Below are 13623 nucleotides of genomic sequence, written 5' to 3'. Positions count from 1 at the left end.
TGCACAGCGCAGGGAACTCTACTCCATATTCTGGAATAACCCATAATGGGAAACAATCAGAAAAAGAATACATACATGTATATCAGCAAATCAGTTTGCTGAACACCTGAAGCTACATGACATTGTAAAACAAGTATATTTCAATAAAAATGAAAAAATATACATATGCAAATATCATCTTACAGTATTAATACTGTTTGTGGCTTAAAAAAATAGTCAACCAGTCACATTTATCTTTTACATTTGTTAGAGGATAATTTTTTTTTAAGTCTTTATTGAGTTTGTTACAATATTGTTTCTTTCTGTTTTGGATTTTTGGCCACAAAGGCATGTGGGATCTTAAGCGCCCCAACCAGAGATGGAACTGACACGCCCAGCACTGGATGCAGAAGTGCACCACCAGGGAAGTCCCTGGGATATGACATTGTTTTTAAAAGAGAAAGATAAAATCATACTCACAAATAAAACAGAAACAAGAGTCAAAACTTTTATTCAATGAAATTAACTGGTGAGGGAAACAGTAAGATGTTACAAGCAATTTCAGGGAGAATTCAAAGAACAGACACGCATACGGGGCCATCAAGAAATATTGAGATCAATTTGCTGAAATGGTGCAAAACTGGTCAAAGGCCAGAAATAATCACAAACAATCATCACCATAACACATATTTCTATCATTTTTCTAAGACCTTACACAGTTGAAAATCAGCTCAAGACAATCAGTAACAGAGAATACTTGGGGGGGGCCACCCAGTAGGAACACCCCGTGATTATATTATTCTCATTTTCAATGACATTCCCATCGCAAAGGCTGAGGAAGCCTGTTGTTCAGTTGCTATGTCGTGTCCAACTCCTTGCGACCCCATGGACTGCAGCGTGCCAGGTTTCTGAAGGAAATCTATTAGAAGGCGTTAATCACCAGAGCGTAATGTCCGATAAACTGTTCCCCAAATGGGTTCTTGGTGGTACCAAGACTGCACTCTCCAGTCCAATTCTATCTGTACCAAAGAGCGTATTAGAAAAATAAATGATCTTAAAGGAAACGATTTCTCTGAGGTAGAAAATGTTCTCAAACGTGCATATGCACCTCGATATAAGATGTAGGCTACAATGATGTTCACACCAAAGGCAAACGATGGATGATCGTGGTCATGAGCTCTGACCACAGGTCCAGAGCACTTTGAAGGACACAGGAAGAATGCCACCGTCTACTGATAAAGAGCGTCGCTTATTAAAAGCTCACCCGTGATGTGAATTTCCCACTCAGATTACAAACAGAATGAGCACCTCACTTGTATCAGTGGCTACTGCCTGTGAAGATGAAAAAACACTGAAGAGGATACAGTACTCGATGTCTATAAATATAAATAAATATGTACCTACATATATATACATACAAGCACATACATATATGCATACATATTTTACAGTTGCCAGCCAGGGTTGAGAACACCAAAGAAGATAAAGGACGTGAAGCTGAATTATTCGGACACTAAATTCGATTTATTCGAGTGAGAATTTTCCATCTTGTGTTCCGGGCCGGGTCTGCCTTCTGCGTGTCAAGTGAGGGTTTGCGGCCCCAGCCCTCTGCAGGGTGAGAAGGCTTGGCGGCTAAAGGCCAGTTCCGGGGAAGGTCTGGGCGCGGGGCTTCCCTTCAGCTCCTCGGGGCGTCCCCCTGGCCCTCTCCCGGCGGGGACCCCCGGGGTTGGGGTGGATGGGCGCTGTCTCAGTCGTAGGGCGGCAGGCCGAACAGTTCGGGCTGGAAATCCTGCAGGGAACCCAGCACGAGGGTGGCCTTGGAGGTCAGGTCTGGGTTCAGGTTTCCGTCGGGGACCATGACCACCTGCATCCCGGCGGCGAGGGCCGCCTCCACCCCGTTGGGTGCGTCTTCGAACACCAGGCACTGCGGGGCAAGGGAGGAAAAAAAGAAGAAGGTTGAGTCGTCCCAGTCGGTACCCACATGTCTCGCATGGGTGGGCACGGCCCCCGTGACCGGCGGCTGAGTCTGCCTGTGGGCATGGCAGAAGTTCTGCTGGACCCAGGAAGGTGTGGACGGGGGCTGCCCGGTTCATCACCCGTGAGGGGCCCGGAGGGGGCTGGCACGCTCCCCATCCAAGCGCGGCCCACCCTGGCATTGATGGCGGGTTGGCCCATCGCTCAGCCCCGAAAGCTGGCATAGCCCATGCCAGGTTCAGGGTAGTCCGTGCTCCGAGTGGGAGACGGGCCTGCCCGGGGCTGAGCGGGCCGGCAGCCTCACACCCCTTACCTCCCGGGAGCACACGCGCCTGCCCAGTCTCCCTGCGCCCCTGGAACTCCACACGGGCTGTGGGAGCGTGCGCGCATGCCTGTGTGTTCACTCAGTCGTATCCCACTCTCTGTGACCCCGTGGACTGCAGCCCACCAGGCTCCTCTGTCCGTGCGATTCTCAGGCAAGAACACGGGAGCGGGCTGCCCTCCTCCAGGGCTCTCCCCACCCAGGGACGGGCCCCCGTCCCCGCACTGCAGGCGGCTTCTTCCCCCGGAGCCCCTAGCCCTTCTGCGGGGCCGCGGCACCCTCTGCACTGAGCGTCTGTCCGGGGGAGGGGGGGAGGGGGGGAGGGGGGGAGGGGGCCGCGTGGCCATCAGCAGGGCTGCTCCCTGCTCCACCGAGACGTTTTCCTCGGCGCCCTCTGCACCGCTGCCCCAGCACGCCGCGGGTGGACACCCGCAGTACTCAGAGCACACAGAGTACACACACAATACACACAGTACACACAACACACACGACACACAGGATACACACAACACAACACACCCGCAATACACACAACACACCACACTACACACACAGTACACACAACCTACGATATACACAACACACACGACACACACCTGCAGTACACACAACACACACCATACACACAACACACACAACACATCCGCAATACACACAGTACACACAACACACGATACACACAACATACACACAACACACCCGCAATACACACAGCACACACAACACAGAATACACCCACACAACACACCCACAACACAGAATACACCCACTCACACAACACCCAACACAAACAACACACAATAGACTCACACAAGCAACACAATAAACTCACACAACACACAAACACAATACACACAGAACAAAACACACATACACATAAACACACCACACACTCTCTCTGGTCTGCAGCAGGCTCGCCGACTTGATCTCCTTCCCTTCCCTTCATCCCTTCCTTCTAGGGCTGAACTGTGGATCTGCCAAGGAGGCGAGGACCAGCCGTCAGCCCCAGGCAGCGCATAGGGTGGGTGGGTGCCCGGCACGCAGCGGCCGACAGCAAGGTCCTGGGCCCGGGACAGCCCGCTCGCTGCCCGCCCGGCAGGCCTCGGGAGGCCCGGACACCGCCGGCTCTCGCCCCGGCTGGGAGGGGCCGCCTTCCCGCTCGGAGAGCCCCAGACTCGGCGCCGGGAGGGGCCGCAATCCCGCTCGGACAGCCCCGGACTCCCCCGCGTATCTGCCCCGGCCGGGAGGGGACGCCTTCAGGCTTGGACAGCAGGGACTCCGGCTCTCGCCCCGGCCGGGAGGGGACGCCTTCTCGCTCGGACAGGGCGACTGCGCTCAGGCCGCCCAGGGCGGTCTCTCCAGCTGAGCCGGGCGCTTCCTGGCCCCGCTGTTTCGCTCCCTGCCTGTTCAGGATACAACCGGCCTGGATTCCCAGCCTCCCTGGGGTTTTACTCGGGAGCTGCACAGGCACTGAAATGTCAACTGGCGTTTTGTTTCTGAGACCCCCGAGGGTTCTGAAGCGCGGTGCGGGCCCCCTGGGACCTTTCGGAGGGGCCGAGGAAGAGATTTTAGCTGATTCCTTGGCCTCGCGGTGTCTGGCTCGAGTTATGAAAACAGCTAGACCATTTGTGAGAGGCTCCTTCCGAGGAGCATGTGGACAGGAGTAGGAGAGCGGAGGCTTGGAAACGGGGGCACAGAGCAAAGCAGGGGCCCAGGACACTCTCCTTCTCCGAGGAGAGGGGACAGTGCCTTCACATAAGATGGCGCGTTCACAAGCCCGCGAAGGCTATACAGCAAACGCAGAGCTGTGCCCACGCGCCCTTGACGCTCCAGCCGCACACGGAGGACTGACCCGGAAAAGCTGTGCGGGCCTTTAGGGCACCAAACGGAAGGCTGACATACCCCGCTTCCGCAAGTTTCGCTCTTTCTAGAGGCGTGTTTATTAGTGTCTGTTTTCAGCGCACCATTTGTCCCTGCCTAATTCTGGAAGGAACCGCCCCGATTACCAAGATGTGAACCACGATGCTTAGCATGCGGGCTGCAGAGGAAAGGGTGGCGGGGATCAGGGAGGCCAGTCCCCGTGTCCACGGGCGGAGGGGATCTAAGGGGCTGGTGTAGCAAGAGGGCCGGCGGGAGGGCATCCTGAGAGTGAGTATGCCGGGTCCCCGAAATGACTTAGGGAAAAGACGAGCAGACAGGATGGGGCATGTGCACCCATTCACTTGGGATGCTGACTGTCCTCAAAGGTCAAAAGCAATTGTAGTCTGTGGGGTGTGTGTATGTGTGCACTCAATTATGTCTATCTCTTTGTGACCCCATGGTCTGTAACCCGCCAAGCTCCTCTGTCCATGGGATTCTCCAGCCAAGAACACTGCACAGGGTTGCCATGCCCTCCTCCAGGGGATCTTCCTCACCCAGGATTCGAGCCCATGTCTCTCTCCTGTGCTGGCAGGCGGATGCCTTAGCGCTGCACCAAGCTGTGCTGTAAATCCAGTCCAAAGGAGAACAGAAACCGTGACTGCAGACACTGTGCCGGGAGCTCCTCAAATCCCGCCCTTCTGGGCTTCTCACCCAGCCTCCTCACTTCACGACTCTGAGAAAACACTTTTCTCGGGCGCCAGGCACACTCTTGACATCCGCAACAAGAATTTGAGAAGTACAGAGATGGCGAAAGATAATTTGAAGTTTTTAAAAGCGAACTGTAATAGGGAAGAACAAATCTGACTCCACATTAGATCTGTTTCTTTCCCTTTAACCTTTTCTTCTACTGCTTTTGCTTGAGTTAAGAACGTTGCTGAGACCCTGAAATATTGTTGCTGTTCACTGGCTCAGTCGCGCGACTTTTGGCAACCCCGTGGACTGTAGCCCGCCAGGCTCCTCTGTCCGTGGGATTCTCCAGGCAAGCATACTGGAGTGGGTCCTCCTCCAGGGGACCTTCCCCACCCAGGGATCGAACCCCAAGTCTACTGCACTGGTGGGTGGAGTCTTTACCACTAGCCCCACCAGGGAAGCCCCTAGCCTAAATACACAGGAAGGCCATCCTCAAGGCTCTGACGTTTAAAGGGCTGACGCTTTCCCATTTTTACAGACGTAAAAAGCTGTCTTAAAATGCTGTTATTAGAATCTAGGATTCCTGCACCCAGAACTTGGTCACAACCAACCATGCCCCGCTTCTCTTGCCTTTAAAATGTTTTGCTGAAACCCCTTCAGGGAGTTGGGGGTTTCGTGGCGGGGGAGGGTGAGCCACCGTCTCCTCGCTAGCAGCACGGAGAACCTTTCTCAGCTCCAGACCCCGACGTTTCAGCCCTGTCTGGCCTCGCTGTGTGCCAGGCACACAGGCTTGTATTGGGTCACGGAACCGGCCGGTCCACTGGAGCGTGTATGAGGAGACTGTGGCAGGAAACACGGCTGCGGGTGTGTAGTGGGGTGTGTGGTTTAGGGGAACGGGACCCCCCGGCATCTCAGGCCAGGCCCAGTCCTCACACAAGCCCAACAGAGCAGTCAGCCGCAGGACGGAAAACACACAGCCCCAATCCTGCTGAGAGCCAGCAGCAGCAGCACCGGTCCAGGCGCCCACTAACCCCAGCGCCGGCTGCACGGGGACAGAACCGGCTTCTCGGGCGTTCGACGGCACCTGGAATCGTAGGCCTTCCCCGCCTTCTTAGAGGGGGCGAGACTGCGAACCAGCATGACGACTGGATTGTGAAGCACCGGTCAAAATGCTTCAGACGGCTTTTATGCTCACTATTCTCTGCGTCTTTGTTTCCTGAGACCGGGGGCGCCCGGCCTCCGGAATCTCATGCCCTGATGCTCTGAGGCGGAGCTGATGTCATGATCATAGAAATCGCACACACAGTAAATGGAAATGCGCTTGAGTCGTCTCCAAACCAGCCCCCTGCTCCGGTGTAAGGAAAAACCGTCTTCCATGAAACGGGGCCCTGGCGACAAGGTCAGGGAGTGCTGCCTAAGACCGAACGGTCTTGTCAGGAGCACTCGTCAGGAGCACTCACGGGCGAGAGGCACCCAGAGACGAGAGCTCTGCACGCTGCATGCGCGTTTCCTGCACGGCCTGTCTAGGTGTTGAAATCAAAGAACAGAGCTCTGAAAGTTACCTGGAAAGAGTCTGCCCGGCTATCACAGGACTTAAGGGTCACCAAACCACTGAAAGACAGAAGCCAAAGCAATACAGCTCACACCTTACACCAACAGCAGGAGGACGTCTGCAGGACTGAGCATCTGAACACACACGCACATGCTCTCCTGGCAGGTCCCCCAAGGCCTGCCGGCGGTTTTGGGCCCCCACGCCGGCCAGCGGGTGTCAACCTTCACTTCCCTCCTTCCTTTCTGCCACTTCACTGCTCCCTCACTGACCCACCCAGCCCTGCCACCTCTGCCTTGACGGAATCGCACTTGGCCTAAAACTCAGTCACACCTCCTTGGAAAATGTGACCTTGGTGGCCATACACGTTGGTCTCTGCAGAGAGACAGTCCCCGTAACTAAGGTGAGGGCCGTGAGGGGCTGCAGCAGGTGGACAGGCTGGGGGCGCAGAACGCCCTTCCCCGCCCCTGCACCTTACCCCCCGCCCTGACATCCCGTGGGGACTGAGCAGCCCCGTACCAAGGTCACAGGTGTGGAGCCCTGTGTGTAACTGGGTCGTCTGGAACAGACCAAGCTCCATAGCAACTGTTGACGTGAGGCCCCCTGAGCTACACCAGTCGTTCCCTGACTCCATATTAGATAAAACATCCACCCTGTAATGCCCTAATAACCAGTCACCTAATACCACCCCTCCAGCAGGAATCGGCTTTGTCCCAAGGCTGCAAACATCGACTACCGACCCACGAAAGCATCGGCTCTCCCATGAGCCGCTGACAGTGTCTTCCACTCTAACAAACTCGACTCTGAAATGTTCTAGGTCTGGAATGTCTTTTCCAACCTGCGCACGGACCACGACAGATACGAACCTTTAACCTATGGGAGTGATGTTGGGAGCTCGGCACCCTTAGCGCGCACCCCGGGACACACTTCCAAGAGTCTTAGGCAGTGGCTGGTCAGGAACGCTCTTCTCACAGTGCGTGTGTGGCTGTACCCGGGCAGGTGTGCGGCAAAGGCAGCCCGCCTGCTATGGTACCAGGCAGACAGCGGCCACTTGAGCAGTGCCTGCTACATCTGAGGCGGTGGCTGGAGGGCCCCGTTTGGGACTCAGAGCTACACAGGGGCTACAGAGCATTACACGGGAGCACAGAGGCTGGCCAGCACTCTCCTGTCACTGTCCCCGGTGTGGGACCCGCGCCGACCGAGGCTCAGAGGTGAGCTGAAGGTCACAGTGGCAGGAGGGTCACAGCATTTAGGGATGGCGTCCGGGTCTCCAGAATGCAGTGTTCTTTTCACTTCACCAAGCTGAGGGCTCAAATATATCTGGATTTCATCTCCAGGAGAACAGATGAGCTTAATTAAACTGTAGCTGGAGGGGTTTAATTTAGAAGGGATGACATTTGCAACGAACGACCGGGGAGGTGAAGCAAAGCGTTTCAGGGGATCAGCACCCAGAGGTGGCGACCCTGCTCCTCCAGAGATGCTCAGACTCAGCGGGGGGCCCTGTGGGATAACCCACATCCATGAGCTTCACCTGGCTGCTTGTTTGAACCACCAGGGAGTCAGGAGGTCCCTGAAAGACAAGCATCATCAGAACTAAGATGGTCCACTTGCTAGCAGTGAAGATGCACAAGAGAATCTCTATGTGATGGTGGTGGATGGAAGGGACAGTGGATGGGATCAGGGAAATCCTTCAGAGGCGACGTGGAGTCTGATGAACGACACAGCCCCTGTTGAAGTGAAGGGGAGTCCAGGCTTTCTGACGAGGAGGGCACTGGGGTCACCGTTACGGTGGAGGGAAGGAGAGCCTGCTTCCTGACATCCTAGGTTTGAGGGCACTGGGGAGGGCCAGGTAGAGACAAGACGGGCCTGCCTGTGTCCTGGGCGAGCAGGACCGGGCTGGGTGTGAGCAGGCGGGCTGGGTGTGAGGTGAAGTGGCTGAGTATGAGAGGAGAGGGCTGGCTGTGAGCGGAGATGGGCTGGGTGTGATCAGAGATGGCTGCGTGTGAGCAGAGGTGGGTGAGTGTCAGAGGAGGTGGGCTGGGTGTGATTAGAGATGGCTGGGTGTGAACAGAGGTGTGTGAGTGTGAACAGAGGCGGGTGAATGTCAGAGGCGAGGGCTGGGTGTGACCACAGATGTCTGGGTGTGAGCACAGGTGTTTGAGTGTCAGAGGCGAGGGCTGGGTGTGAGTAGAGGTGTGTGAGCAGAGGTGTGTGAGCATCAGAGGAGGTGGGCTGGGTGTGAGAGGTGAGGGCTGGGTGTGATCAGAGATGGCTGCGTGTGAGCAGAGGTGTGTGAGCATCAGAGGAGGTGGGCTAGGTGTGATCAGAGATGCCTGGGTGTGATCAGAGGTGTGTGTGAGCAGAGGTGGGTGATTGTCAAGAGGCAAAGGCTGGGTGTGATCAGAGATGGCTGGGTATGAGCAGAGGTGTGTGAGTGTCAGAGAAGGTGGGCTGGGTGTGAGAGGTGAAGGCTGGGTGTGATCAGAGATGGCTGCATGTGAGCAGAGGTGTGTGAGTGTCAGAGGAGGTGAGCTGGGTGTGATCAGAGGTGCCTGGGTATGAGCAGAGGTGTGTGAGTGTCAGAGGTGATGGCTGCGTGTGATCAGAGATGGCTGGGTGTGAGCAGAGGTGTGTGGGCATCAGAGCAGGTGGGCTGGATGTGAGAGGCGAGAGCTGGGTATGAGCAGAGGTGGCTCCCTCGGCCTTTTGCGGGTACTGGTGAACCACAGCACCAGCCCAAGGCCCCACTGGTCTCCCGTGTTGAAAGCTGGCCTGCGCTGTCAGCCTTGACGATCACCCCGCAGGTGGCTAATGTGTCTGAATACATCCAGTGCTAAAGCCCGTCACCCAGCAGACTTGGAGACGGGGTCCCTGGAAGGCCTTTTAGGTGACTGAGTCCCAAGGGGGCCTCATCAGAGAGGGTGGAGGTGCCTCAAAGTAGACGGGGAAGTCGTTCTGCCCACCCCGCCCTCCTCGCCCCGGGAGGACTGCCCCCATGAGGACACAGGAGTGAGCAGGACGCCCTGATGAGCGCCCCTGTGCTGGACCCCGGCCCCAGGACCAGGGGGCACACATGTCTGCTACTGCAGCTCCCCCGTCTGTGCTCCTGCTCTCCGGCCGCCTGGGCACACTGTGACGACACGCCCGGGGCGAGCTGTGCGGCAAACCCCACCGAGCACCTTCTCAGAGGAAGAAGCGCCTGGAGACAGCTCAGACGGCAGCCGCCTGCGGTCTGCGCGGAGGAACCAGGAGCTTCCTGGGTGACGCAGCTCCGCCAAAGCCTGCGGAGCCGACGCACGCCTCCTCCGGCCGCAAACAGGGTTATTGCCGACGGACCCACTGAGGGGATTTTCCCCCTCTACCTGCAGACGGCGTGTACAGAGAGCCTGGCGGTTACCACAGGACGTGATACACACGCAAGGAAACGTGTGTTCGTGCACGCTCAGACGTGTCTGATTCTTTGTAACCCCGTGGGCTGTAGCCCGCCACGCTCCTCTGTCCATGGGATTCTCCAGGGAAGAATACTGGAGTGGGTTGCCATGCCCTCCTCCTCCAGATCTTCCTGACCGGTGAATCAAATCAGAGTCTCCTGCACTGGCAGGCAGGTTCTTTACTACTGAGCCACCTGGCAAGCCCCCATACCACACTGAGCAACTGAACACCAATAACGAACTCAGTATGAGTTGAACCGTTGTGGTTTCTGTGGTTCAGTCGCCAATGTGTGTCTGACTGTTCCCCACCCCACGGACAGCAGCACTCCAGGCCTCTCTGTCTACCACCATCTCCCGGAGTTTGTCCAAGTTCAGAGCCATTGAAGCTGCTTAACCTAGTGCACAACTGATCCAGTGTTTCTCAGGCATTCTGTTCATCGGACACCCTAAGAAGTCTTTGCATTCAGCTGTGTATTTTTTAACCCTATAGGGTGCTCCCACCCCTGCCCTGCCCATTATACACTAGTCCCTGGTGGCTCAGCTGGTAAAGAATCCATGTGCAATGTGGGAGACCTAGGCTCCACCCCTGGGTCAGGAAGATCCCCTGGAGAAGGGAAAGGCTGCCCACTCCAGTATTCTGGCCTGGAGAATTCCGTGTACTGTACAGTCCAAGGGGTCGCAGAGTCGGACACGACTGAGCGACATTCACTCTCACTTATACAAGCAGCAGCTAAGATGGAATTCTGCAGGAACCAGCGAGGGAGAAAGTGGCCGGGTAAAAGGGTGTACACTTGATGGGGTCCTGTGGGGAGCCAGGCAGACTGAACTGGAAGCAAGACCACAGATGTGCTCTACACACATTCCACAGGCAAAACCAGGGGTGTAGGAAGAGGTTCTTTGTGCTGGAACTTAAGTGAGATTGCTCCCATGCATGCATGCTAGGTCACTTCAGTCGTGTCCCACTCTCTGCAACCCCCATGGACTGTAGCCCACCAAGTCCTCTGTCCATGGGATTCTCCAGGCAAGAATATTAGAGTGGGTTGCCATTCCCTTCTCCAGAGGATCTTCCCATCCTGGGAATCGAACCTGCGTCTCCTGTATTGGCAGGAAGGTCCTTCACCACTAGGTCCACATGGAAAGCCCGACTGCTCCCAGACTAGCAGAGTCCTGTGTGTCTAATACATGTATTTGCAGGCACGGCTGTTTAGTTACTTTATCAGAATTACAAGATACAACCCGTTCTTGTAAAGGTCTGAAGTCCTGTCAGATTTTCATTCTGTGATGGTGGCTTAAGATGGCTGGGTTACATGAACACGGTGTCCTGATGGCCTCATGAGAACTACCATCCTCTGAAACGGCCCATGCGGGGAAATTTCACAGCCACATGTAGAGAACCGAGAAAGCGGCTCAGCAGTCATGCTGGCGCAACCACACTACAGGAGCAAAGTATACAGGAGCCCCTCAAGTGATGTTTCCAGTCGGTAACAAAAACTGGCTTCTGGCACACCCCTGCACCAACTTACATCTTGCCTGATGTACGTGTCTGTGCATATGAATCCACAGAACCAGAAGCAACTTAATTGGTTTGAGACTCATTTACCAGGAGTCACGCCGAACACAACCGAACAGAAACATCACAGACAGAGACACCGAAGGGCTCTGGTCAGGTGGATGCTCCCTGTGATGCCAAAGGGAGATGGGGCTGCCGTTGGATTTTCTTGTTCCATTCCGTGGAGGTCAAGGGGCTTGAAATATATCAAACGTGACGACTGGCAACACTTGAGGGGCTTCCCGGGTGGCTCAGCGGTTAAAGAACCCACCTGCCAACGCAGGAAACATGGATTCGATCCCTGGGTTGGGAAGATGCCCTGCAGAAAGGAATGGCAACCCACTCTAGTATTGTTGCCTTGGAGAATCCCACGGACAGAGGAGCCTGGCGGGCTGTAGTCCATCATGGGGTCCCACGAGTCAGACTAACACACACACATACGCAACTATACTGGATGTGAAAACGGAGATGAACACCCATCCAGGTGGCGTGAGAAGTGTGTGTAGGAGGTATATTTCATATCTCCTGTCCAGGAAGAGTTATATCTCCCCCATCGTTCCATCTCAGACAGCTGAGAGTGGGTCATTATGGCTCTAAATAATGTAATTACACAGCATTGTTCGCTATGCATTCTAGGCCTATGGGCTGTAGGTGGCCCATTTCTTTAAGATTTTGTTTTCCATATGGGACCATTTTGAAGGTCTGGTAAACACTGCTTATGTCTATGTTTTCGTTTTTGGGCCTTCAGGCAGGTGGGAACCTTAGTTCCTCAACCAGGCATCAAACCCACACACCCAAAGGCAAAGTTCTGGACCAGCGGACCACCAGGGAAGTCCCGTGGGAGCCCGTGTCTTCATGGCAACTGGGAGCGCCCAGGCCTGGCCGCATAAGTCACCCTGCAATCCAGAGGCCCACAGACCATAGCCTTTGATCTCTGCAGGGCTGCCGGCAGGGGTGGCGGTGCAGCCGGTCTGGGGGAGATGCGAGGGGACAAGACCCTCCCGTTCGGGAGGTCACTTGGAGCCACCCAGCTGGGGAGGGCCTGGGACGTGCCGGTGGCTACAGACCAAGGGAAGGTGCAGGTGGGATCCAACGCAGGCATCACGGAGCCTGGGAGGCTCCCGGGGCCAGCCCAGGACCAGCTGGTCAGAGGGGGAGCCGGACCAAGGGCTCCTGGAAGGCAGCACTTCCGGAAGGCACAGGGAAGGTGAGACCTCTCGGGATGGAGGAAGACTTGAGGGCCTCCAGAAATGCAGAGCTCACTGAGCAGAGGCCTTCCTGCTGGCCAGCCAGATGCTGAATGTCAGGGGAGAGGAAGCAGGAAGGTGACAAGGAGGGGTTGGGGAGAAAAACAAAAACAGGGACTCCCTCAGGGGTAAAGGGAGCCCAGAACACGCCACAGGGGCCCAAGGATTCTTCTGAGCTGAAGACATTTGAGAATCAACAGCAGTAGGAAGAGGCTTTTTTCTAAACCCTCCTTATATTCCTCAAAGCAAAGGCTCCCTGTGTTAGTGTTACTTTTGGAGTTGTGTCCGACTCTGTGCAACCCACGGACTGTAGCGCGCCAGGCTCCTCCATCCATGGGATTCTCCAGGCAGGAATACTGGAGTGGGCTGCCATTTCCTCCTCCAGGGGATCTTCCCAACCGAGGGATCATACCTGGGTCTCCTGTATTGCAGGTAGACTCTTTACCATCTGAATGGGCTTTACCAAGCCCTTCAAGCCTCCCTAAAAAATTCAATTGCACAGAGACTTCCCTAGTGGTGCAGTGGTACTGATGCTAGGAGCATAGATTCCATCACTGGTGGGGGAACTAAGATCCCATACCCCATGCCACGAGCGCAAAACATTTAAAAAAATCAGTACATCCCTTCCTTCTCTTGTGTTTTGTGCGTAGAGAAGACCTACAGAAAATAAACCCTACACAATTAAGAAAATGTAACAGGATCATGTATTTCGATAATTACCTTAAGTGTCAATGAGTTAAATGCACCAAGTGAAAAGTCGCTCAGTCATGTTTGACTCTGCGACCTCACGGACTATACAGTCCATGGAATTCTCCAGGCCAGAACCCTGGAGTAGCAGCCTTTCCCTTCTCCAGGGGGTCTTCCCAACCCAGAGATGGAACCCAGGTCTCCCGCATTGCAGGCGGACTCTTCACCAGCTGAGCCACCTGGGAAGCTGCAGTGGGTAGCCTATCCCTTCTCCAGCGGATTTTCCTGACCCAGGAATCGAGCCAGGGTCTCCGCCATTGCAGGCACATTCTTTA

General features: G+C 55.3%; 1 protein-coding gene across 3 annotated transcripts in view; it reads right to left on the bottom strand.

Moving 5' to 3' along the window:
• Positions 1-474: 474 nt before the first annotated feature.
• PUDP (pseudouridine 5'-phosphatase) overlaps positions 475-13623 on the bottom strand; it is a 64598-nt gene continuing 51449 nt past the window's right edge. For 2 of the 3 annotated variants that reach the window (XM_055563021.1, XM_055563018.1), the window contains exon 4: positions 1583-1903. In XM_055563021.1, the coding sequence (XP_055418996.1) occupies positions 1727-1903 (177 nt within the window). In that variant the 3' untranslated portion in view covers positions 1583-1726. Of the gene's footprint in view, positions 1904-13623 lie in introns of all 3 variants that reach the window. The other variant, XM_055563019.1, reaches the window with a different exon arrangement.

The sequence above is a fragment of the Bubalus kerabau genome, chromosome X (genome assembly GCF_029407905.1).
Source record: "Bubalus kerabau isolate K-KA32 ecotype Philippines breed swamp buffalo chromosome X, PCC_UOA_SB_1v2, whole genome shotgun sequence".
NCBI classification, from domain to species: Eukaryota; Metazoa; Chordata; class Mammalia; order Artiodactyla; family Bovidae; genus Bubalus; species Bubalus kerabau.
The sequence above is the reverse complement of the archived record's forward strand: the minus strand, read 5'-3'. Positions and strand labels throughout refer to the sequence as shown.